This window comes from Balaenoptera acutorostrata, chromosome 8 (assembly GCF_949987535.1).
Source record: "Balaenoptera acutorostrata chromosome 8, mBalAcu1.1, whole genome shotgun sequence".
In the NCBI taxonomy this organism is placed as follows: Eukaryota; Metazoa; Chordata; class Mammalia; order Artiodactyla; family Balaenopteridae; genus Balaenoptera; species Balaenoptera acutorostrata.
In genome coordinates, this window is record NC_080071.1 from 20,974,936 (window position 1) to 21,002,430 (window position 27,495).

General features: G+C 42.5%; 2 protein-coding genes across 5 annotated transcripts in view; one reads left to right on the plus strand and one right to left on the minus strand.

Moving 5' to 3' along the window:
• TANC1 (tetratricopeptide repeat, ankyrin repeat and coiled-coil containing 1) overlaps positions 1 to 27,495 on the plus strand; it is a 251,103-nt gene that overhangs the window by 16,274 nt on the left and 207,334 nt on the right. The gene's annotated exons all lie outside the window — the stretch shown is intronic.
• On the minus strand, positions 19,740 to 21,587 carry LOC103001677 (heterogeneous nuclear ribonucleoprotein R-like). Its single transcript, XM_057551178.1, is given in 3 exon segments — positions 19,740 to 19,819; positions 19,822 to 21,001; positions 21,003 to 21,587. Coding segments are annotated over 3 exon segments (1,596 nt in total). The 5' UTR covers positions 21,354 to 21,587; the 3' UTR covers positions 19,740 to 19,754.

Genomic DNA, 27,495 nt, shown 5'->3' on the forward strand with positions numbered 1-27,495 from the left:
GGTGTGCAACACAATGATCCAGCATTTGTAGACGCTGTGAAATGATCACCACAGTAAGTCTAGTTAACATGCATCACCACACATAGCTACAGTTTTTTTTCCCTTGTAAGGAGAACTTTTAAGATCTATTCTCTTGACAACTTTCAAATATACAATACAGTATCATTAACTATAGTCACCATGCTGTACATTATATCCCCAGGACTTATTTCATAACTATGAGTTTTACCTTTTGGCCACCTTCACTGACTTCCCCCCTTTCCCTCCCCCCAGAGCCCCTCCACCCCCTACCCCTGTCTTATCATTTTTTTGGTATATGAGACTTTGAAGCCAGACAGACTGGGTTCAAGTCCCAGCTCAGCCCCTTAACATCAGTGTGACCCTGGGCGGATTACCTAGCCTCCCTGAGCTTGTTTTCTGTGACTTTGGAATGCTGGTACTTTTGAAGGTTGTTTTGGGAATTGAGTGACATGGGTCCAAACACCTGGACCTAAACCCAGCCATACTCCCTAACCGTGGGAGGGAGGGTGAGGAGTGGAGATGTGCTTCAGTCAGCACACGGCAAGTGCGTACTCACTACACTGGGCAGTATATTCAGGGCTGACTGCACAGTGCGTTACTTTACAGCCCTTACCTACCTTATTCCACCTTTCCTCCAGAGTCAGGAGGCATTCTTGTTTGGGTGTAGCTGATGATAGGCGAGAAAGGGTTTTTGGTTTTTGTTTTCAGCCTGTGTGTCTTTTTTGCTGGTGTCTGGTTACCCTTGGGATAAGTTTTGCTTCTTTGTCTCCCCTAGTGAACAGGGTTTGGGTTCATTGACTGCTGCTGATTGGTTCATATTTCTCCTGTGTGGGAGGGGAGGAGCTGCCTCCTCTGGTTTTCCCACCTTTGCTAAATGCCATTTACTACTTCCTGTGTTAATTAGGGGGCTTCTCAGTTGCCTTTCCTTAGTCCCCATCCTGGTGGAGGGAACGGGAGGGGGTCCACTTGCACTCTGGTTGATTTCTTCAGTCACTGGATAGATGCCAGTGAGCCCTTAACTTTGTGCCAGTTCTGTGGTAAGTGCTTATTCTTAAATTACCTACTTTCATTTTCTTAAAGACCTTAAGAGGAAGTAGGTATTCTTACGCTGCCCAGTTTGGAGGGTCTGCATCCGGCCCCAGGTCTCATAGCAGGTTAACAGGACCCTGGTACCTACTCCTGCAGTGCTGCCCTTCTGTCCCACCTCTTGCCCATGATAGGTGTAGCTGTCTGTCAGTGCAGAACCAGTCAACTTTTAAACCCTTTAGGAGTGCTCGTGCAAAGATCAGTTTTAGTAAGTGGTCTGGAGACTTAGATGGTGCAGTGTTGGGGAGTGGGGAGAAATTTGGGACAAACTAGCAGTGCTCACAGGGAGAGCAAGCTGGTGGAATTAAGTGAGGATATTGCAGCTGCTTAAGTCTGCTTGTTCTCATTTTGAATGGCTCCTGAAAGACTCAGCCTGGGTGTGCTTAGTGCATATTTGTGGATTCTATAGACAAGATTTACTTGTTCATAACCCTTTTGTTGTTTTGCCATTTTAGTCCTACATTATAGATTGCTTTTGGCTGACTTCTTTTGGAGGGGGGAACCACAGTGCCCTTAGATTATCCACAATGTTAATTAACATTTCCTACCCTTAGGGACTGCTCATTTGACCTCTTCACTTAACTTCCAGCATCCAAACATGTAGAAGAAGAGCATAATGGAGAGATCAGTGATTCTGGAGTAAAGTAGACTTTGTTTCAAATTTCAGTTCTCCATTAATGCCCTTGGACAAATTTCTTAACTTCAGGGCCCTCAGTTTCTTCATCTGTAAAATGGGGATCATTGTACCCAGTGAGAAATAACGTTCGTACAGTACATCTTGGTAGGGCTTGGTACCTACCAAACCCTCTTACCAAGGTAAGAGGTGTTCAGAAGTTTCCTTATTCATTTCAGCTTGATTCAATGGGTATTAAATACAGTTAGTGTGCTAGACTTTGTACTAAACTCCAGCAGTTACAGAGATCAGTAAGAGGTGGTTTCTGTCCTGGGGAGCTTAAATTCTAGTGGTCAGGGCTGATGCATATATATTCATCATGAGGCGGTTAGGTGCCAAGACCCAGGCTAAGGCAGGAACCGAGCACAGGAGCATTTCCTCTGCCTTGAGGGCTGGGAAATCCTTTCCTTCCTGAAGGAGGTTATGCCCAAGCCCTGACTTAAAGGACTGAGTAAGAATTAACCAAGCAAAGGAATGTGGGATGGGTTACAGCCAAAGCAACAGCATAAGCAATGGAAGGACGGAGTATCTGGGAGAAGTGTATGCAGCCTGGGTTTGGCTGGAAGCAGGAAGTACAGGGAAAGGAGCCCCGAGAGCCTGGTGTCTGTGAAGGTGCTGGTGGGCCTGGTATGCTGGCTGAAGGGCTTAGAAGACATAAAATTTGCTAGGATGGAGAATCCAATGTAAGGGAAAAGAATTATGTAAATAGTGGTTGCTAGTTTTGTCAGACATTTTCATAGTGTAGAGTCTGATAAATTCTGGTGTGCCCATACAGTAAAGTGATCTGCAGATGTTAAAAGAATGAGGTAGGTTTATTTGTGCTCTTAAGGAAAAACTTACAAGAATATTACTAAATGAAAAAAAAATGCATTGGGCATCTTTGGAAGTGTATATGTATTAATAAGCGACTACTTATTGCCTGTGGGAGGGAGCTGGGGGGCTGGGATAGACTACAGTCTTGCATTTTACTGCAGACCCTCTTGTACTGTTTGGCCATTTTCCCACATGCACGCATTTCTTTAAAAAAAAAGAAAATACTGTAAAGAAATGACTGATGCTGTACATTATCAGGTGAGCTGGAAACCAAGTGGCAGAGTGTAAAAATAACTTGTGTTAGTGCACTGTAATGCCATTATGTGGAATGTTAGATTATTTCATGCTCTGACAGTAATACCATTCATGGGGGTTTTTAGAGCGTCCCACTTTCACATACATTATTTCAGTCAGAATTAATCACTTCCATCTGTGCTCTCCTAGCAATTAAAATATTTTAAGAATTATAAATGTTAAATGATGCTCTGTAAAGTTTGGGAAAGGGGAGAAAAGAATATTATTTGTTTAATGCAACATCCATGACCTTATTCCCTTGCTTTCTTTGCATATGCCTTTGTAAAAAATATAATTGTAACTAAAATATACATTTACTTAGAGGCTTTTCTGTTCAATGTTGACTTCATGCGTTTTCCCAGGTGTTGTGTCGTTGTTCTCCTTGCCTTTTTGGATGGCTGCTATTTTGTGGTACACCGTGACTCATTTACCCGTGGCCCCTTGAATCACTCACACTCCTGTGTGCTCTCCTAGCTGTGCTGGTTTTCTGGGTTGATGTTCATCTTTCCTAGACCCTTGGAGCTGGGGTGGCCTCTTGTCACCAGTGCAGGGCACAGGGAAAGTGCTATTTTTGAAGGAATGGAGGTTCCTTTTGGGCTCTGCAGCAGCATTTTGAGATAGAGATGGTAGATACGGGTAGTTTACAGCCAAGAAAAGAGACTCGGTAAGCAGTCTTCCCAGAGTCACACAGCAGCTCCCTGTAAGTGGCTGAATTCAACCTTGAATTCAGTTCTCCTAACCCCAGCCCAGCAGTCTTTCTACTGATCATGAAATCAGACTTTTCAGCAGGTTTTGCTGGGGGAAGAGATGGTTGGGTTCCATTGAGACTAAGTGAGTGAACAGGTTTTTGACCTTTGCAAGAAATTTAATTGCTCTACTGTGTGTTCTGGTGATGGGTGAACTGGGTTCAAACCCCAGTAGCATCTTTGACACAGTGTATGGCCTTGGGCAAGTTACTTAACATATCTGGGCATTAGTTCCCCATCAGTTAGACTGCTGGATGGGGGACCTACCTCCACAGGGTTATCCTAATACACATAAACCTTTTAAGATGGCATCTGGCACAGGGTAGGAGCTCACTAAATGCTAATAGAACTTTTTTTCCTGATGGTTTGATGAAAAAGAATAATACCAGTGTTGGTAAGGGTGATGGGGAAATGAGTACTGTCATACAGTCTTGGTAGAATAAATGGGGACATCTCTTCTGGAGGGTAACCTGTCAGTGTGCTAATTTAAAGCATGAAAACTCTTTGACCCAGAAATTCCAGCACCGGAAATTTATACTAAGGAAATAATTGTACAAACACGTAAAGTTATATAGATTTTCATTGCAGTACTGCTTCATAGCAAAAAATAAGTGGGAAAACCAAATGTTTACCTCAGAAGGAGCTTGGTGAAAACTTGGTCACCCATACAATGGAATAACGAGCCCTTTTGTACATGGTGAGGGGGGAGCTGAGTGGAGTGGTGTGGAAAGATGTCTTCTGTCTACTGTTAAGTTGAAAAATAGACCACAGAATAGTATGTATGCTGTAATCACATTTATGCTTTTTTTTTCCCTTCAAAGTATGTATTATGTAACTGTTTGACACATTTAAGGGTCTACTATGTACAGGTTCTAAGCTGGGCCCCTTTATATGTGTTTATGTACATAGAAAACAAGTGTGGAAGATCTTTGGATGGTAGGGTTGACAGTTTTCCTTGGTTAAAAAATTACTTTATACCATATTTTTCATTATTTGTTACTTTTACAATCTGTATTTTTAAAAAAAATCTTAAAAAAAATAAGAACATCAGCATTTCCTTTCTCTCCACTTCCAAATTTCAACCCTTAAGCTTTCTTCTTAATTAAAAAAATTAATTACTGAAGTTTTATTCTGGTTTGCCTAAAGAGAAGACATTGTCTTTTGTCCTGAATTACTTTTACTCTGTAACAAATAGCATTTGAGTGCTTCCTGTGTGAATGAATATGCTAAGGTTTGGCAGTGATACTCCAAACATCTACAGTGTGTATTTGACAGTGTCACTCCAAAGCATTTAAAGAGAGCTTAAGAAATTAAATCATTTTAATATGGAAAACTTTTCAGGTGGTTTGGGCAAAGTAACTCTCGTATACCTGACATACTTGGTTTTAACCTTCTAGGGGGATTTCTATCTCAGGACAACAGAGATTAAACTATCAATGGGTCCTAACCTTTTATATTTCATGGTTTATAGATCACAGAATAGAACTTTTGTTTTGCAATTAATGGTAGAAGGAGAACCTCTTTTTGTGGGGAGGGGAGAGTAAGTGGAAGGGGAGGAGAAGTGATATAGAGAGGAAGAGGATAATATATTTTAGAATACAAACTAGATTAGTCCTCATTGAGAATAAAAAAGATCAATCTTGATGTTCATGTCTCAATTTGAGATCTTCATATTGCAAAAAAGTTGAGTTTTTAATATTTTAGACATGCCATCATTTTAAAAAAATTTACAACTTGTAATCAAGTTGATTTCTTTGTGGGCTTTGTAATATTGATATTATTTTGCTAAATCATAAGTGGTTAACTTTATTGCATTGGGGCTTGAAAATATGCTTGAGATTTTTAAATTGAATTCTTGGCATCATATATGAATTATATTGTAAAATAACTGTTTTGAGAAAAAACTGATCAGATATCTCTTTTTTGTAAATGAGTGATACTAAAGGTATGTTTAAGTCTGCTTTGAGGTTTGTTGAAACACATGACACCACTTCAAGTGAAAGATGACAGGCTTGGAGCTGGATGGAGCTGAGTGTGAATTGAAGTTTTGCCATTTCCAAACTGAGTGGCCATTTACAAGACTAATCCTTGCCTTGCTGGTTGTGAAGACTAAGAGATAACTTGTGTAAAACATCTGCTGCCTTGTCTGGTTAAATGTTAACCAAATACTTGTTCCTCCTGAGCTCTTAGAATTGAGATGCGGATTCTCTGGGTGTGTGGCCCTGCGTTTGTAGAAGGTTGTCCTATAGCTCTTTCTGTGTTTACACCTGTGTGTGATCTGGTCCTGGAGGTGGCTGGCAGGTGGGCACAGTGTTGTGCCTTGGAAAGTTATAACAAGCTGGAAGTTAGTCATTGTCGCCATTGAACTTTTCAGTGTAATGGATGGTTACCATGTGTTTATTTGTGTTGTTCTATTTTATTTTATTTATTTATTTATTTATTTTAATTTATATTAACATATTTCCATACAGTGTTGTTCTATTTTAAAAAGCACTTTTGGGCTTCCTGGTGGTGCAGTGGTTAAGAGTCTGCCTGCCAATGCAGGGGACACGGGTTCGAGCCTTGGTCTGGGAAGATCCCACATGCCGTGGAGCAACTAAGCCCGTGCACCACAAATACTGAGCCTGCGAGCCACAACTACTGAGCCCACGTGCCACAACTAGAGAAAGCCCGCGTGCAGCAATGAAGACCCAACGCAGCCAAAAATAAATAAATAAAAGCACTTTTTATAGGGATAGAGTGTAAATTCCACTGTAAAAATGTTAATCTTTGAAAACCCAGAGCTAGGCCCCTGTTATCAGCCACTTGAGTGTTATCCAATCTGCTATAGGCTAACCAGATCCTGTTAGGTAATCCCGCCTCACTCCCTGCAAGCCCTTTGCCAAGAGGGCGGGAAACTTTAAACGGAAGCTCCCGCTGTGGCTGTCATTTCTTAAGGTCTTCCTTGGGTTTTTATGGAATGGGATGAGAAAACTTCCAGGTGGGTGGGTAGACTTATTAATACCTGTCCCCATTCACACTGCCTCCTTCCTTCCCCCATTTAGATCTTTCCTGTCCTTGAAGGCTCTGTCCAAGCCCCACATTTCTCAGGATGCTTCCCAGACAGCTCTCCATTCCACTATTGTACTTCTGTCTGTAGTGGACGTATTAGCACAGGCACCACTGTCCTCACCTTCTTTATGTTAGTCTCAGATTATAGGTGACCTGAAGGCATCCACCAACTGTGCTTTTTGCTCCCTTTTCTTTGGTCCTTACCCGATATGGAGCTCCAGTAGATAACTCCTGATTTTGTTTCTTCTTCTTTGTCTGGTCCAACGCCTTATGTCTTGGAAGAATCCTCTGTAAAGTTTCCCATGTAGCAAACAATCTTCTCTCCTTTAATTTTAATTAAAAAAGAAGACAGAAAGGAACTTAAAAAAATAATTTTTTGGTATGTTCTTCCTTCAGTGTTTTTTCTTTGCACAGACGTACATGTATATGATAGATGTGTTAAACGATATGCTGTCCTTTTTATTGCATGATTTGCCATTTTTAGATACACATAAGGCACATATTATCTCATATTAGTATGTATTTAACAAGTGATTTCTAATGAGTGCATATAATTCATATTCCAGCCTATAGGTATAATATAATTTTATATTTTATAATATAGTATAATTTAAAACTATTTACTTATTATTGAATTTTAAATAACACTGCAATGAACATTCTTCCTCTAAAGTTTTATTCTCTAGCAGTTAAACTGTTACAGTCAATTTAGCATAGTAGTTTTAAAAAATATATTCGTAGAATCTGTTCATTTTATTAGTATTTGAGTAATCACTGTGGTTCAGGATTATTATAGGTGTTGTGGGATACACTCAGATATAAGTACTAAAGTACTAAGGATAAAATAAAACATGTATACCAATAGAAAGTGATGTCCAGTATTTAAATAGACTATTTATTTAGATTGGCACTAAGGAACTTATGCAGACAACCTGTGTCCGTCAGTGGATGATGGATATTAAAAATGTGATATATATACACAATAGAATAATATTCAGCCTTAAAAAACGAAGGAAATTCTGTTATTTGCGAGAACATGGGCAAACCTGGAGGGCATTATGCTAAGTGAAATAAGCTAGATAGAGAAAAACACTGCATGGTATCATTGATATGTGGAATCATTAAAAAAAAGAAAAGAAAAAAGGTTGAGCTTGTAGAATGAGACTAGAAAAGTGGTTGGTGGAGACGAGGGAAATAGAGTTTGGTAGAAGGGTACAGACTTTCAGTTATAAGATGAATAAGGTCTGAGGATCCAGTGGCGACTATAGTTGACAACACTGTATTGTATAATTGAAATTTGCTAAGAGAGCAGAACTTACATGTTCTCACCAAAAAAAAAGGTAAATATGTGAGATGATAGGTGTGTTAATTAACTTGGGTGGGGGGGACTCCTTTCACAATGTATATGTACATCAAAACATGACCTTGTGTGCTGTAACTATCTCACATAATTTTGTCAATTATACCTCAATAAAGCAGGAAAAGAAAAAGAACTTTATTATTATTATTATTTTTAAAATTTATTTATTTATTTATTTTTGGCTGTGTTGGGTCCTCGCATCTGTGCGAGGGCTCTCTCCAGCCGCGGCAAGCGGGGGCCACTCTTGATCGCGGTGCGCGGGCCTCTCACTATCGCGGCCTCTCTTGTTGCGGAGCACAGGCTCCAGACGCGCAGGCTCAGTAATTGTGGCTCACGGGCCTAGTTGCTCCGCGGCATGTGGGATCCTCCCAGACCAGGGCTCGAACCCATGTCCCCTGCATCGGCAGGCAGACCCTCAACCACTGCGCCACCAGGGAAGCCCAGAAAAAGAACTTTAGGTAAGAAATGTATACAAATTAAAAACAGAAAACTGGAGGGTGTGTGGGTGTGTGTCCCAGGGTGAATGCAGACTTTGGCAAAAGAATCTCCCTGTATTACAATTGTATGGCATAACCTCACTGAAGGGGGTGAGGACAAAAAGGCATAACCCTAAGTAACTTTGGAAAATGGTGTTTTGACTAGACACTGTAAGGCTAAAGACAAAACAAACAGTACATCAACAATGTACTCTAGTTGGTAAGGTGGTTTCTCATGGGAGTACAGGTTAACAATTCTGAAACGTATTCAGGGGTCAAACAAATACATAAATGGATAGTGGAAGGTGGAGCCAGATTTCCCACCGTTGGAGAGAGAATTTACAGGTAAGCAAGGGCAGAAGGCTGCCGGGTACCATGCAGTACTGGATTAGAGTTGGAGACATCACTGTGAACTCAGTATGAACCTATGTTTAGCTTCATGTAGATAGGTGAGTGTGCATACGTGGGTCAGTACACATACATGTATTTTCTAGATCTGTTCACTGAGAGGGCTTGGAAACAATGACACCCCAATAGCCACAGTATACCCAGGTCTTGGTTTCTAAATACCATTCTTCAATAAAAGTAATCAGGACTTCTTGGAGAAATGGATAATTATAGGTCTAGAGCATCTTGTATTACCAGAAAATAAGGAAATGCTCAAAAAACAAAGGCTGGGGCATGCCAAAGGACATAGGAGCCAACCTCAAAGAGCTCCTAATAGCCAAAGCTGGAACAACTTGAGCAACAAAATAAATAGAGCGGTACTGCATTGTAACCCAAAGATTAAAGTAAATATACATAAGCTATATAGGGAAAAGAGGTGTCCTCATTATAGAAGAATTCCAAATGGTTTATTTAGATACTTACCCCTTCAGGAACGGGGGCTTCATTTCCCCCAGCTCTTGAGTGTGGGCTGAATTTAGTGACTTGCTTTTAAGGAATAGATATTATAGAAAGAATGAAAAGGGAAATTTACAGTCGAGAAAACTCATAAACACTACCTTAACCAAATAATCAAGGTTGATATCACCAGTGGTCATGCTGAGAGCATGCACCCTTAATATGATGTGATGAGAAAGACAACTTACCTCCATGGTTCCCACTTCAGAACCCATCACCCCAGTCTAACTGTGAGAAAAAACGTCAGACAAATCCGAATTGAGGGATATAATACACAGTACCTGCCCAGTATTCTTCAAAACCATCAAGGTTATGAAAAACAAGGGAAGACTGAGAAAGTGTGACAGACCAGAGGAGACTAGGGAGATAGGATGAGTAATTTGCAAAGTGGGATCCTGGATGTGGATCCTGGAATGGAAAGAGGACATTAGTGGGAAAGCTGGTGAAACACAAATGAAGTCTGGAATTCAGTTAATTTTTTAGAAAGGCACTAAAAACATTTCCCTCCAACATTTAATTAAGAAAATACTCAAACGCCAAAGAGAAGTTGAAAGAAATGTATAGTGAACGTACCCACCACCTAGATTCTACAATTAGGATTTTGTGGTCTTTGCTTTATTACATACCTACCTATTGACCCACCTTATTCTTACAAGTATTTCAGAGTAAGCTGTAACGATCAGTACGTGTAACCCCCCTCTTCCACAACAACAACAAAAACCCAAAACCTGTTTAAAATGTAATTTTTGCCAAGGTTGTGGTCTGTCGCCTACCAGGCACTCACAGTTAACATTATGTCTGTGGTTGTGCTCTGTGGAGAACAGAGGCGGATGAAAAGTTGGGAGGTTATAGGTTATGTATGCACTTTCAGAGGAGATCACGGATGTGTGTGATTCGGGGACCATGCTTGACTGAAGTAGACCTGTGCTAGCGGGCACTGGGGTGTTGGGGGGCGGTCTGTGAGCATCCAGGAATAGCAGCTGGTTTCCTGCCACGTGTTTTCAATGCCTCAAATGTTGTTAACCAATGTGGGAAGCTTTCAGGGGCTGGAAGGAAGGGCACGTCTGGACTGGGACAGTTGTATAACGCCTGAGCATTTATGTGGGGAGAGCCCAAGGCCGCCCTCCCCATGCCATTCTCCCCTCCCCTCTGGTCCCTGGGAAAATAAATAGAGCGGGAAGAGAGAGGCTTTCGCTCTGGATGGGGGTAGGAGGACTGATCAGCTCATCAATCAGGAGAGTGTGTAATTATGCGGCGAGGACAGAAATCACTCCCTGAAAACCACAGACTTGGGGATTTGCCCAGAAGAGAACCTTACAGCTGCTAACAGTAACCCTATTCAGCTTGGGTGCATAATGATTTTAAAACTAATCAGGAACCAAGGCCAGAGCTGGGGACAAACACAAATATCTTGTTGACAGAGCAAACGTCTAGATTTTGTCGGATAGGAAGTTGCTGAGGAAGGTCAGAGTGATGTAATGGTGTGCGCCAAGCTTTCATCCTGAAACAGATGGGCCCCTGAGGTACCATCTGCAGTGCCCCGGGGCCGTTTGAAATCACTTCCTATAAATTAAATCGTCGTAAGTTAGTATCAAGAAATTAGTATGGAAGCCATACCTGAAGTGAAACTAGACAAAAGAAGGAAATTTCCACTGGAGTTACTTGCTTCCTCTTCCTTCCTTGCCCTACAATAGACCCAAGACTTATCATTTTGGTCAACTCTCTTGTTTAGTACTTGAATCTCACTGCCTCTCCCAAATAGACGTCCAAAGTAAACTTCCCTTTCCCTTCTTAAGCACGGACAACTGTACTTATCCCTACCTAAGCCAGTGTCAGCTGGATATTTTTCATAAACTGTCTTGCTATTTTAGGTTTTCTCTTTTGGTTGAGGAGGAAGTAGTGTTTTGTTTCTGGTTCTTTCCTTCATCAAAGGAATATTTGTTCTGGGCAGGCAGGGGGAAGGGATGCTTCTCAGTCTAGATCAGAGGAAGAAAATATATGGCATCATATGTAAGTGACTGATCACAAATCTTAATTGGTGATGTTTCTAATAAAACATTTAATAAAACACTTCAGAGCAGAAAGCAGGATCTGTTGCCCTTATCCTTTGATTTATTCAGCAGTTATTGCTACCCCTATGTGCCAGGCACTGAGAATGTGCAATGGACCATGTACCTCTGTCTCAGGGAGAGACAGAGTCAGAAGAAATGGCAATGTGAGGTTTGTTGAGGTGTGTGTGGAATATTACAGGAGTCGGAGGAGTGTGGGGAGACTTCTTGGAGGAGGTGATTTTTGAGCAGCATCTTAAGGGAGTAGCGAGGTGAGGTGTGGCGGTTGGGTGGAGGGGACACAAGCTGAGGTGTGGAAGGTAAACAGTGGGGAACAAAGTAGGTAAGTGTGAGGTAGGTGGAGCGCAGGAGGGTGTTTGTAGCCGAGGCCGGTGCAAAGGTTGATTGGGAATAGGAGTGAAGAGGAAAGGCCAGGGGAGGGTGCATGTGGATACATTGGTGGGTAAAGAACAGGGGCAGGAAATTGGGGTGTTAGCATAGCAAGCCTGCTTTTTTGGGTTTCTGGGTGAAATGGGAGGAAAACTAGAGCAGGGTTGAGGAGAGTGGTGATCAAAGTTTGAGATAGTTGTTTGGGGAATGGGAGGGGCTTTTTTAGGATACCGGGAGCCTTTTTGGGTAGAGATATTCAAGTGTAGTGGTGCGTCTCCGTGCGAGGTGCCACTTCTCTTTGGGGACTTCTGGGCCTAGGGCATAGGTGTGGAGAAGCTGAGTAGTGGTGTGGACTCCCATTGATGTGGCCAGAGAAGAGGGGTGCAGAGCACCGAGGGTGCTGGCGAGGGGGTTGGGTCAGAAGATCACCCTCAATGAAGAAAGAGGCACACCCAGGGACATTGGAGAGCAAGTACCCTGGGGATGAGGGGGTGTGAGAGCTGGAGGGACAGAAGGTTGTGGTCACCAGCAAGAGCAATGAATTGTGCCCTCTGACTCTTAAGTTGTGGCCCTGGGAATGGCGTGGACTCCAGTCCACTAGAGTCCAAGGATCAGAGGCTCAAGTGCAGTGACGGTGATAGTAACCGTGTCACGTCCTAATGCTGTGTGCTAGGCACTGCTCTCAGTGCTGTGAACTGTTAATTCAACAACTTCATGATGAAGTATTATTATTCCCATTAATAGGTGAGGCAACTAAGCCCAGAGAGGTTAAGGTGTGACTCAATGTCACACAGTTAATAATTGATGGATTCCAATCCAGGTTGTAAAAGTACCTCCTCCACCCCCCAACCCATCTGCTCTCATTCATTCCTTTGGGAGCTGACTGGTGGCTGAAGAGATGATTGTGAACTGAGCCCCTCCCCTTTTGCCTGGTGAACGAGAAGTTACCAAAAATAGGTAGGTGACAGCTGAGAATTGGGGTGGAGGGTGGTATGACTGTGAGTCGTGAGCGCCTCAAAGGAGGATGAATTTTTTTTTTTTTTTTTTTTTAAAGATTTATTTATTTAATTGATTGATTGGTTGTTATGTTGGGTCTTCGTTTCTGTGCTAGGGCTTTCTCTAGCTGCGGCAAGCGGGGGCTACTCTTCATCGCGGTGCGCGGGCCTCTCAGTATCGCGGCCTCTCTTGTTGCGGAGCACAGGCTCCAGACGCGCAGGCTCAGTAGTTGTGGCTCACGGGCCCAGTCGCTCCGCGGCATGTGGGATCTTCCCAGACCAGGGCTCGAACCCGTGTCCCCTGCATTCGCAGGCAGATTCTCAACCACTGCGCCACCAGGGAAGCCCGAGGATGAATTTTTTACATGGGATTGGAAGAGAAGCCCTCCACCAGCACCTCCCAGTAGAGAGGCCCTGTCCAAGGCGGGGAAGGGGGGATGGGGAGTGAGTGTTTAATGGATACAGAGTTTTAGTTTGGGAAGCTGAGAAAGTTCTGGAGATGGATGGTGGTGAAGGTTGCACAACAGTGTGAATGTACTTAGTGCCACTGAAGTGTACACTTAAAAATGGCTAAAATGGTAAAGTTCATGCTGTGTTTATTTTACCACCATGAAAAATAAAAAGGTGCAGTGGGGGGAGAAAATGATTTATGATTTATTTATGATTTATGATTTTCCTGGTACAAAACGGGCACTTATTTCATATTTGAAAGTGTGCGGGGATTTTGCTAAATGCTTTATGTGTATGTTTCATTTAATCCTCACTTTCCGAGATAGGTAAACCCTGCTGTACTGATGATGAATCTCAGGTTTGAAGACATTAAACATCTCCCATCCGGAAAACGGCAGAGGCTGAGCACTGCCAGATCCCCTGACTCTAAAACCCTTGCCAGTAATCCCTAGGGAATTTAACAATGGAAAGAAGGTTCCAGAGACTGGGTGGAGAGGGAGAGGGAAGGGGTTATAGGTAGAGGGAGGACTGGAATAGGGAAAATGCTGGATGAGGAAAGGAGTGGGGGGATGGGAGAGAGGACCATGGGGATGAGAGGTCGGATGCAGGGATGCAAGGACTTGCATGTCCAGATCAGGCATGAGCTGTGATGGAACTGATGGGAAGTCCAGGTAACCCTGACCTGGTCTCAGGAGGGGGTTGGGGGCTACAGAGAAGCATAAGGGCCCAGTATTGGGGGAGCTACCTGCCATCTATAGACAGTCTTGTAGGCAGCAGGCTCTTCCCAGATTGGGACCTGCGGTGGGAGGAGCTGGAGATACGGACAGTACAGAGTTGGGGCTCAGCCCGTACCCCCATTCTCATCCCCTACCTCCCTCCATTCCTCCCTTCCTCCCTCCCTCCCTCCCTCCCTCCCTCTCCCTCCCTCCCTCCCTTCCTTCCTTCCTTCCTTCCTTCCTATTGCCTTTTGAGTCTAAGTCTGCAACCTGATGTTGAATTTCAGTGCATGAATTTGGGGAGGAGGGTGCTGCGGGGGTGAGGAAGATTGGCTGTGTTTCTGATGCTGACAGAGCAAATACCAAGGGTGAGGTCAAATCATGGCCAACTACCTGGCCGACCAGCAAACTGCAAAGATTGTGCTGCAGATTTTTTTTCTTTTTAACAGAATAGGGTGAAACATATATATTAAGAAATAGATTTTACCTGGCTCCTCAGGAAGTGTTTGAGGTTGTAACCTAAACAGCTAAGGCGCATCCTGTCTTCAGTGGTGGCCGGTGGCATTTGTGACCTTCACCCCGACCCCGCCCCGGGTGGAGATGCGGGGGCCTGACTCAGATATTTGGATTTAGCCAGGTGTTTGCGAAGTGATCTAAGCTGTTTATAAGGGAAGTGCTCTCCTGAGAGTTCCTGTTATCGTTTTACTTCACGTGTTTACTTTGGATTCAGCAGAATTCATTTATTCTCCTGCTGGTGGTTTTAGATTCTGTGCTGAAAGACAGGCTGTTTTCTGTGCATGGTGACCGTGGCAAGCATGGCCTGTGATTATATAATAATTTTGAATAAGTAAAGAGATGTTCTCATGGCAGGTCTTGTCAGGGCAGCCTGGAAGCTGACATCATGAGGGATTAAGTTCCACTGCAGTGAAAATTTGCAGCTGTCAGAGGTGCAGCAGCACATCAGCTATAACCTCCAGGTGTAAATAGACCTTCATCAGCATCATTGAAAAGTCCTGGGAGGACCCAAAGCACAGCGGGATGCTGTCCATCAAAAGTCATTTGCAGGGCTTCCCTGGTGGCGCAGTGGTTGAGAATCTGCCTGCTAATGCAGGGGACACGGGTTCGAGCCCTGGTCTGGGAGGATCCCACATGCCACGGAGCAGCTGGGCCCGTGAGCCACAACTATTCAGCCTGCGCGTCTGGAGCCTGTGCCCCGCAACGGGAGGGGCCGCGATAGTGAAAGGCCCGCGCACCGCGATGAAGAGTGGCCCCCGCTTGCCGCAACTAGAGAAAGCCCTCGCACGAACCGAAGACCCAACACAGCCAAAAATAAATAAATAAATAAATAAATAAATAAATAAAGTAGCTATAAAATTAAAAAAAAAATTCCACTAGTCTTCACACCGGACAAGAGGTTGTCCAGGGAGTTTAAAATCTAAAAAAAAAAAAAAAAAAAAAAAAAAAAAGTCATTTGCAGAATCCTGTTCCTGGCAGTGATATGTTTTGTCCCCAGTAGTTGGCTGGATCTATAGCACTTTACAACAATTCTTTTCAAGGAAAGGTAGAGTTTATATGTTTATATGCTTGCTGGTACCAAATTCTGATGAATTATTTTACTTTTCTGCCTTTTTTTTCTTGCTAAGAAACATTTGGGGGCTAGGTAAAATAAGGCAAATGGGAATTTATTTTAACATGAAAGTAGGACTGAGATAACGATAACTAAGGTGATCCTTAGTTTTGAGAAATAATGATGACTGACATGATGCGCAGTTATCTTCTGGGCCAGGTGCCATCCGGATATTACCTAATCGGCTTCTTGAGAACATGATCTTGTCTTTTGTTCACAGACGTATCCCCCAGCCCAGAACGGTGTCTGGCACAGAGTAGGCACTGCAATGAATGAACTCAATGCAGATAAGGATTCTGCATCACAGGGTAGTTAAGTTGCCTGCCCCAGGCCACACCATTAATAACTGGGATTTCTTGACAATAGGTAGATGAAGAAAGTGAAAGGCACAGAGAATAATGATTGGTCTTCAGAACTCTTTCACTGAAAATATTATTTACTATGGTTTTAGAGGTGTCTTGAGTTTTCCAAAAGAAAATTTCTCCATCTATTAAACTATACTAATTTTTATAATTAATTTTATTAAAAATAAATATGACATAATTTTATAATTATAATATTATGAGGATTAAATGAGAAAGAAGTTAGAACAGTGCCTGTGCTTTGTAAAGCGCCATATGTGTGAAAATTTGCCTTGGGTGTCATTTATCTTTTAAAGGATGTTTGATCATTTACTTGGTTTTAATTTTGAAATAAAGATAAAATTTTTCTTTAACTATGGAGACTGTCTTTAAGAGTATACCTGAATGAGAAAATATAATTCAGAGATATAATAGGAAAGCCAAGAGTGAGGTCTGATTTTAGTAATGAGAATATTGTTACCATCTAAATACTACATGAGGGGCTTCCCTGGTGGCGCAGTGGTTAAGAATCCGCCTGCCGGGCTTCCCTGGTGGCGCAGTGGTTAAGAATCCGCCTGCCAATGCAGGGGACACGGGTTCGAGCCCTGGTCTGGGAAGTTCCCACATGCCACGGAGCAACTGGGCCCGTGAGCCACAATTACTGAGCCTGCGCGTCTGGAGCCTGTGCTCCGCAACAAGAGAGGCTGCGATGGTGAGAGGCCCGTGCACCGCGATGAAGAGTGGTCCCCGCTTGCCGCAACTAGAGAAAGCCCTCGCACAGAAACGAAGACTCAACACAGTCATAAATAAATAAATAAAAGAACGTGAATTTCTAAAAAAAAAAAAAAAAAAAAGAATCTGCCTGCCAATGCAGGGGACATGGGTTCTAGCCCTGGTGAGGGAAGATCCCACATGCCGCAGAGCAACTAAGTCTGTGCACCACAACTACTGAAGCCCATGCACCTAGAGCCCATGCTCTGCAACAAGAGAAGCCACCACAGTGAGAAGCCCGCGCACCACAATGAAGAGTAGCCCCCTCTTGCCGCAACTAGAGAAAGACTGAGTGCAGCAACAAAGATCCAATGCAGCCAAAAATAAATAAATAAAATAAATAAATTTTTAAAAATAAATAAATAAATACTACATGAATACACAATATTTTCTTAGCCAAACAACTAGAATACAGCATTTTAGTAGGAATTGTCCTTAGAGCACCAAGAAGTGTATTATAAGAAAGTGTTACTCTTTAGCCCAATAGCCTAAACATTTTTTTTTTTTTTTTTTTTTGGCTTTGTTGAGTCTTTGTTGCTGCATGCGGGCTTTCTCTAGTTGCGGCGAGCAGGGGCTATTTTTTGTTATGGTGCGCAGGCGTCTCACTGTGGTGGCTTCTCTTGTTGTGGAGCATGGGCTCTAGAGCACAGGCTCAGTAGTTGTGGCACACGAGCTTAGTTGGTCCGCGGCATGTGGGATCTTCCCGGACCAGGGCTCGAACCCATGTCCCCTGCATTGGCAGGCGGATTCTTAACCACTGCGCCACCAGGGAAGCCCAGCTGAAACATTTTTGACCTAGCAGTTCTATCAGTAAAATACTTTCTGCTCATATCTGCAACATCTGTATATTTATGAATTATAATATTATTAAATCCACAAAAATAGAAATAAAAGAATGAGACAAGTAAACATGATTAGACATTCTAATACCTTTTTTCTATATCCAAGAGATCATCTTGCACCTTCTACTTTTGGTCTGGTTTAGAAAGACTGAAAGTCATCTAGAAGAGAAAGCACATAGCATTTTTTGAAAGAGGGCTTGCTAGATTTTTGGAGTGGTAGGTGGATGAGATATTGACAGAGAGGTACACTGTCAGGCAGATTGTGTGTAGGATGTTTTGGGGGGTAAACCAGAAAGCTATCCCTGGCCATCTGCTAGAAATGTTGGTGAGGTGGTCACAAACCAAACTCCTAAGGATTAAAGTATCCCCATTAGATTGGTCACATCACTTCCCCATAATGGATTATGCTGGGCACGCTGGACTAGAGGAAAAAATATAGTTCATACACAAGGTTTGCAAAATTGCTTTTAAATTTGAAAGGTATTTCAGCTCTTTGAAGGGAACAGACTTGAATGGAGCGGTAAGGAAGGCAAGTTAATCATTTAGAAGTGAGAAAGTGGAAATAATGTTACTGAACACAAGTTCCTGTGCCCGAGGCACAGTGAGGCCAAACAAACCAAAACATCAGAGTTTGGAGCAGAGAAGGGTTTACCGTAGGGCTGAGCAAGGAGCACAGATGGCTCACACTCAAAACCCCCGAACTCCTAGACGGTTTTTGAGGAAAAGTTTTTATAGGCAAAATTTGGGGTGAGGGTTGCACTGTTGTTTCTTGACTCCTCCGCCTTTGTTTCTGCATCCCCTCCCTTCCCTGATTAGCAGCTGTTTAAATCTGCCCCTTGGAACTCAGGGAAGGTCAAGGAGGCTGAATGAAGCCTATTTCCTGCAAACAAGAAACTGGGGACGTGGAAAGGATTTGTACCAGGGAGGGCCCCGCAGGGTCCTGCTCCATTTCAGTAAGATGAAGTCATTGGATTTGACCTTGGCAGGACGGATGGGTGGATAGAGAGGTAGTGAGGAGGGGACTGATCACCACGCAGACCCCAGGAGAGACCTGTGTGGAGGCTGCCTTAGTCTTTGGAAAGGCAGGAGCAGAGCATAGAGTTGGGGCCCTTTTTGTCATTATTGTGGAATATTTCAGGTAAATTAGTCATAGTTTCCTCACACATTAACACTTTCTAAGATTGTCAAATACTTTACCTGTTTCTGGACTTAAAAGATCGTGTGAAGGGAGAGTATCAAGTTAACAAACTGTTGCTTGCTTACCTGGGGGAGGGTGCTGTAGTATGGCTCCAAGGTAGAGCTCATCAGCCTGGCACCTCAGACCAACAGGTGGTGATGAATATGAATTTAATAGGATGGTGGTTGGGGTGGACTGGTCATCTGTGATTTTCTGTTGATCTCTGGGACTGGGTTTAACTACTGGGATAAACTGGGAATTTCATACAGATTTAGAATTCAAAATTACTGTTTTTTTTTTGTTTGTTTGTTTTGAATAAATTTTTGAGTTTTATTGAAATCTTACATGAACAAGAAATTGGAAGTACAATCACATCAAAGAACAGATTGTCACGGCTTTGACGTTTAAGCCAAACAAATTTTGTAGGGCAGATTTCAAAAAGGTGTGAAGTTATAACAATTTAAAAACAAAGTTGACCTACTTCTAGGAATGCAAAACATACAATCATAGGTTATTTTCAATGCAAGAAAACTTAAATTTGTTTGCTTTAATTTCTTAAAACTACTAAGACAAAGCACTAGCTTGTATTTTTATTTACAGCATAACTCCATACTGCTAGGTAATCTATCCCAAATCCAAAAAATGAAGCTGTCCAAAACCAAAGGTTCTGCAAAATCATGATTTAACAGTGTGCTCAGCTTGTTTTGAAGCTAAAATGAAGCCTGAAAGGATAAAAACATTGTAACTCCCAGAATAAGGGAACTCTGCAAGCCCAATAATGTCCAAGAGCATTTATGAAAAGAGGAAAAAATAAAAAGACTTGAGTATATACACAATAGTGATTTCTTCAGCCCAATACAAATGGCAGCAAATTGCTACTTAAAGATGAAACAGATAAGCCAATTTTTTTTTTGAAGGATGTAGATCTAGAGCCAATCTTATCTTGCCAGTATCATTTTCAAGCCCTCACTTGTCTATTTCCACTGTTGCCCATAAGTATCCTGATAAAATTCCTGGTTGTCATTATTGTAACCATAGTACCAGAATAGTCACCACCTTGCTGAAGCGGCTGTTGAGCGATGGGCTGGGAACCCCAGTTCTGTTGGTTGGTGGTCTGACGGCACTTGGAATCAGGTTGGTTGTATGCATCTGCCTTTCTCTTGCCTCCTACATTGCCCCCACGGTTGCCCTGAGATCCACGGGAACCACGGCCTCTCTGCTGTTGTGCAGGACCCCCTCTGCCACCCCTAGAGCCTCTTGGTGGTCCCAAAGGTGCCCCCCTTTGTGAATAGTCAGCTCTACCTCTTGGAGGTGGTGCTTCCCGCCCCCTTGGTGGTGGTGGAGCACCTCGCCCTCCCCTTCCTCCTCCTCTTCCTCTTACTGCATAGCCATCATCATAGCCGTAGTAGGGATCTTCATAGCCTCCATGATAGTCGTGATAATCATAACCATAGCAATCATCATAGTAATCTTCATAGCCATAGTAATCTGGAGAGTAGCCATATCCACCTCTCCCCCCACCACGACCCCGACCTCTAATTGTAGGTGGCATACGAGGAGGAGGGTGATAGTAATAATCTTCATACGCAGTGCTTCTGGAGGCCTGTCTAGCAGCTTGGCGCTCTTTCCTTTTCTTGTCTGGTGACTTGGCTAAGACTATTTCAATTTCTTCCCCTTCTATTTCTTTGCCATTCATTTCATCCATGGCCTTAACAGCTGCTCCTCTGTCTTCGAAATGAACAAATGCATAATCTTTCAACTTCTTCACTCTTTCAAGTCTTCCGAATTCAGAAAACGACTTTTCCAATATTTCTTCTGTCACTGTAGTAGCCAAGTTTCTCACAAATAAAACTTTCACCTTAGCCATGACTTCTGGATCTGGTTCTTCCACAGGGTCAGCCCATTCAGCTGTAACTGCATTTCCCCATACTTTTACTTTTCCACTCATCAGCCGGCGTCTGGCTTGTGCTGCTGACTTGTGACCCTCATACTCAAGGAAGCAGAACCCCCGATTCTTCTTTTTGTCATCGGGTTGATGATAGAGAATAACGTCCACCAAACCCTCTGTGACTTTACTGAATTCTTCCAGAATGTTTTCTTTAGTCTTATTCTTCGGAATTGATCCAACAAAAAGCCTGTTGTTTGCCACCGAAATGCACACTCCAAGGTGTTTACCAGGGTGAATTTCATAGCTGTCACACAGTTTAACAGCTTTCTGTGCAAGCTTCCTTTTCACAGAAGGTGATAAATGCATCCCCTCTGTTCTGACCAGACAGTGGATCCATCATAAGACGTAGATCCCAAATGGGACCAGCCTTTTCAAAAAGGGGCACCAACTCATCCTCATATAAATCTCTTGGTATTTTACCTACAAAGACTTCTGTTCCAATTCCAGGTTGCCTGCCAGAGTACACACCGTCTGGTGGAGGACCACTATACTTCCTCTGTCCTGTGGTTACATCCAGGGTATAACCAGTCCTCTCAAGCAAGGCCTTGATTTTTGCTTCATCGGGTCCCTTTGTAGACTCTTGCACCTTGCTCCCCTGTTTCTCCCTTTGCCTGTAGGTCTTCATAACTCCACATAAAAATGCACTTTTGTTCTGAACATGTGATAAGTCACTTTCCTTGAACTGCTGTAGTACAGACAGAGCTCCTTCTTCATTAAATTCCCTGAGAGCATCAATGGCTCTTTCATCAAGATCGACATAAGCTACCAATCCGGGGCAGAGCTGGAGCCGGCGGCCGGGCCCGTGAGAATCAGCGCGAGGCGCTTTGAAAACGACTAGAAATGGCGCGCGCGCCACCCCCTCCCCTCCAAAACTACTGTTTTTTGAAGAACTAAAAGCAGACTGGAAAAGTACCTGATGGGTTGCCCAAAGCTTCATTTTCATTTGAGAATGTGCAAAACTGTGTACTTAGTACTGAATGGAAAGTGGAATTTGATAGCCTTTCAGCAGTGATGCAATTTATTGATTACCCACAAGTAAAATACTTGAGTGCTATTCGAGTATTTTCAGCGGAAGCATTTCACAAGAGAGAGAAAAAGGCCTCTTCTGGAAATAGGTGGGCTAGATGTTAAAGAACCAGAGGAAAAAGCAAATATGGGCCCTTGGTGGGTACCTTCCATTCATTCCCTTAGGAACTTCCTTGAAAGATGGGATAGATAGAGGGACCTAGTCTTTGGCAGCATTCAGCTCTGGAGAAGTTTTCTTAAATGATAGTTATAATATCATTCAGAAAACACGGTAAATATTCCTGTCCTTAATTTTATATAAAAAAAGGCTTAGTCACTCGCATAAATTATTGGTTGATGTGTTTGTGGCTTAGATGGAGAATTTGAGAAACTGTGATAATAGGCAAATACTTAGAAATGACAGAAATAGATTCAGAAACTGATAAAATAAGGATTTGGGGTTGCTGGGAGCCATTGAGAAAAGTGACCTCGCTCAAAGAGGGAATCAAGGAAGAGTTAGGCTGATTCCAGAAACATGACTCATTAGGGGAATGCAGCCGTGCCCTTCCCTGCTCTTTCAATGAAAAGGCGTGGGAGCATCCGGTGGTGGGCCTGGCCTAAGGGCAGGCATGCCCATAAACCCTGTGAGTCTTCCTCTCCGTCCTTTGTACAGTAAAGGAAGATCCAGTACTAACACTGTGGCTCTGGTGTACAGATTGTAATCCACCAAATCCTATTTCAAGGGTGTGGGAAGGGAATAACATTCAGAAATAAGTGTTTAGAGAAATGAATGAAAAGCTTTAGATTTTTTTTCTCTGAGTGACCTTCGGGTCGAAATTTCCTCATCTAAAAGTAAAAGAAAGGTTTATTGGAATAATCTCCTAAAGCCCCTTCTGATTCTCAATGAGTGTGTCCGTTTTGAAGAGATGAGCCTGGGAGATGACATTTATTTAACACTACCTACTATGTACATTCCAGGTGCTTTATGTACAAGTTCCTTTAATCCTCATTATTTCAGTCACTCTATAAATTATACCCACAAGGTAGGGATATCACTATTCCCGTTTTATAAATGAGTGTGAGTAATATGGGTAAGTTCACTCAGCTACCTCTAATCACTGGCTGAGCTGGAATACAGCGAGAATTGGTCATAATAATAGTAACAGTGATTCGTTGTCAGTTTTGAAGGAAATGGAAAAAAGTCAGCGTTTTGGGTTTTAGAGTTGTTCTGTTGTCTCGCAGGTTACTAGAAGTAAAATAAACTTTTTCAAGAGAGTAAGATCTCAAAGTCTATCCCTTAAACAGGAAAACTCATTCTTTATATTGTTGGGATTTGAGGGTGGGGCGCTAAATGACACCCCACTTTTTCCTGTCAATCTGAGTTCTGAACGAGCTCTCATAGAGACAGGAGAAAGACAACATCAGGAACTCAAATTGTATCTTTTTTTTTTTAACTGATGGAACTAATATTGGAGAATGTGTCTTAAATGTATGTCAACAGTAGGCTTCCTAACCTGAGCCCCACAGTAGTCAGGCTTGTCTGGCTGTTCACGTGGTGCTGGACAATCAGGGTTTCCCCACACAGAGGCCTGTCCCCATAGAGCCAGGATGTTTAAGAAGACTTAGATGTATGCCTCCAGAGAGTAGCTTGGCATCCAGGAAGAAGAAGATGGGAGGGGCTGCGTCCCCATCTCCAGTTTCTGTTCCCAGACTTCAAGGATGAGATATTTCACTAGGCCTTCTAGGAAGAGGTGAGTGTAGGGCCAGGATGGTAAGCTAGAAAGAAGCCTGCTCTCCACCGAAAAGGAGCCAGGAACCAGGCACACACACCCCCTTCCCTGAGCCCCACCCCCCAGTAATGAACGCCTTCTGTTTCCCAAGGCCAACAACATTCTGGATAAGTTTTTTTCTACTTGAGATACTGGCTTTTGTGAAAGTGAAATTGGATTTAAAAACAAAACAAAAACCCCCAGACCATATTGTTGCTGAGGCCAGTGCTGCTGCTGTTTGCATTTTAGTAGATGTCAAAGTAAAACATTCTGGCTTATATTATTCACTTGATGTTCTAAGAAAGTCACTGTAACTGATTGTGCTAATAGTAATGTCTTTCAGAAGCTGAATTCAAACACGTGCCTTTGGAACTTTAAAATACCTTGGTACTTATTGGCTTTTTTTTTTTTTTGGAGATGGTGAATAGCTCGAAAACTTCAGGTAAACAAAAACTGCCCCTTTCCATATGGCTGTTGAAGTCCCTGCCGTGCCAGAGACCCAGTGTTAAAGTTGCTCTCTCCCCTCCCATGCTATTTTTTCCTAAGAGGAATGGAAGATGTTCAGACTGAAAATTATTGTGGGCAAAACTGGCTTGTCATTTTCTAAAGTAACATTTTTATTCAACAAGTAAAACAAATTTGCCCAACTAAATTATTCATAGGAATTACAAAACTTGTCATTTAGAGTGGATGTTGGGATATTCAGGTCATTTAGAAGGCTGTGGTTAAAAATAAAATGACCTAAATATATAGCTCTACTTTTTTTTTTTTTTTTAAGGGAAGTTTAAGCTTTTAATTTTTTTTGACATTGGTCCTAATTCTGTTTCTGTTGGGAATGTAACTAGCTACTCGTTCAGTGTTCTAAATAAAGACAATTCCTTCTTCTCTTCTTGTTGGTTGTTTCTCATAGTATAATATATGGCTGTTTTTAAGTCAAGTTGTGTAAGTTCTGGATCCTTTTTGATGCATGAGGATGTACATGTGAGTGACGGAGAAACTGGAGAAATGGCAAGCAAATGACTCCTCCAAGGAAAATTGAAGAGAGTTCGTTAACTGTTCTGATCACTCCTTTTGCACTTGAAAAGAAGGAGCATTTGCAATGTGAACTTGTCCCAATCTGCTTTGGGGCAGTAACTGGAGCATAAAATGTTGAAAATCAATTATGTATTTAGGGAGGTAAAACAGGCTGACATATTGAAGGCATATTAATGTTCTGTTTGGCGGACAAAAGCAGGGCAGTGACGTCATATTCCTGCAGTAAAATTGTGTCCCAAGGGGGTGAGACACAGAGGATAACACATCTTTATGTATCCAGACTTCACAGAATATGAGAGTATTTATGCTGTATTTGCCATTTGTCCTGGGAAAAAATCCTGTCTTAAAACTGACTCTGCTTTTTTGGTGGTGAGCTGATAAGTATAGAATTTGCTTTTTAAAAAGTACATTCTTGGCCCTGATTTATAGTGGTGTGGTCAATTTGCAACGCACTGTACATTCCTATGCCAATTAGGAGAGGGTAGAAAGAGTTTTTTTTTTTTTTAAGAAATTCACGTTCTTTTATTTATTTATTTATGACTGTGTTGAGTCTTCGTTTCTGTGCGAGGGCTTTCTCTAGTTGCGGCAAGTGGGGACCACTCTTCATCGCGGTGCGCGGGCCTCTCACCATCGCAGCCTCTCTTGTTGCGGAGCACAGGCTCCAGATGCGCAGGCTCAGTAGTTGTGGCTCACGGGCCCAGTTGCTCCGTGGCATGTGGGATCTTCCCAGACCAGGGCTCGAACCCGTGTCCCCTGCATTGGCAGGCAGACTCTCAACCACTGCGCCACCAGGGAAGCCCGAAAGAGTTTTAGATTTCTTCTGTAACCCACTGTGCCTTAGAGTGCTGACTGCTACATAGCCATTTGTAGATTTGCAAGATGTTTGCATGGGTGTTGTCTTATGTTCACTTGATAGGAAAGGTCCCTGAGGACTGGGTTGTGTTGAATCTGAGGCCGTATGTGTTGGTAAATAGTTGTATTAGTCGGCTGAGGCTGCCGTAACAAAGTCCCACAAACTAGGTGGCTTAAACAACAGAAATTTATTGTCTCAGAGTTCTGGAGGTTGGAAGTCCAAGATCAAGGTGTTGGCTTGGTGCATGTGACCACCTAGAGGGGTGGTATAGGGAGGGTGGGAGGGAGACGCAAGAGGGAGGAGATATGGGGATATATGTATATGTATAGCTGATTCACTTTGTTATAAAGCAGAAACTAACACACCATTGTAAAGCAATGATACTCCAATAAAGATGTTTAAAAAAAAAAAAAAAAAGATCAAGGTGTTGGCAGGGTTGGTTCCTTCTGAAACCTGAGAGGGAAGGATGTGTATTAGGCTCCCCTCCTTGGCTTATAACTGTCTTCACATCATCTTCTCTCTATACATCGTCTGTCTCTGTTTCCAAATTTCCCCTTTTTATAAGGACACTAGTCATACTGGATTAGAGCCCCCCAAGGGTCTCCTTTAACTTGATTATTTCTGTATAAAGACCCTGTCTTCAAATACAGTCACATTCACTTAACTGGGAGTTAAATCTTCAACAAGAATTTCGGGGGGACACAACTCAGCGCATAACAGCAGCGGATCTGGGGTCATACTCTCTTTTTGTCTTCTAATTCAACAACTCTCCCAGCCCTGTTTAATACAGATTTGTTATTTGGCGTATATGCAGCTTGGACAGAGAAGGCCACGTTTTCTACTCACAAAAATACCAACTCCTCTGCTCACAGTTTCCTGCTATGCTGGCTAGTAAATTGAAGCCATTTCTTATATGGAGACAGTTTTGTTTGAGGCTGTTTTTTAGTGAGTTTTTAAAACATTTATCTTCTCCGCCTTTGATCCCTGGAGTATAAAAATACTTGTCATTTGATGCACACATTGGCTTTAAAGAGATATAAAATGTGCACTTTGCCTATGATCTTTTCCCTTTTTGTCTTTCTGGAATACTTTTTTTGGTCTTAGCAGGGGAAAATGATCATCAGTGTTTGAGGGTTTATATATAGGACATATAGTCACCTGGGTTGGTCTCTTAACTCTCAGGCAGCAGTGGAAATCATGGTACCAGGTAGTTCTCCCATCCCAAGTTTGGGTTGGTACTCAAAATGTAATATTTAAAAGATAAAATATATTCTATCACTTTGATTATTCAGTAGTATTTAGAGGGATCTTTCCTGCCAAACAACATTGCTGCCAAAAAGGCATCAGTTTAGTTAAGAAATTTCGAAGTACAGTGCAGTTTCTTCTTAGAAGGAGCTAAATGCAGTTTGTCTGACTCAAGATTGTAAACTCATGGGGGGTGGCCCTGTAAATGTTAGGAAATAAATATTTGCAGTGGTTCTGAGTTGGATGACTGCAAATATATACTGGATATAATGTGTGTGTGTGTTTCTCAGGTTAAATGCAGTTTTCAGAGTTTTAAATTTGCTTATATTTTACGTACTTTTTTAAAAAAATGAAGGACCGATACCACAGAAAACAGCCACATATAGAAATTAAAAAATAAGACCCTGATTGAAATAGTTTGGGGCATTCTCTTGTGCTTGTTGATTTACAGCCTGGCAAGACTCTTGTGTGTGAGCGTTTTGAATGCTATTGTAGAACAGGCATGGAGATTAAAACGTCTTGTCACTGTTACGCGGCATCCCACAGTTCAAAGGCAGCCAGTTACGTAGTACTTGGCAGGAAGCTGCCCATTTTGTATATTTTTGAGAGAAAAGAGAGAATGAGGTGTCTGTGTGGAGCATTTTATAATGAAGGAAGAACAGCCCGACTGCTGTAGACAGGTATTAAAAGGCTATCCCACTGGCCTCATAACTGTATCTGCTACAGATGCATCCCCATGAGGCCTCCAGATTGAGAAGAAAGCCCACGGTTGTGCTGCACAGCTGTTAAAATAGTTAATACAGTTCTTCCTAAACCATTATGGGAAATGCAGTAGTTGGCTTTTGAGAACATGAACTTGT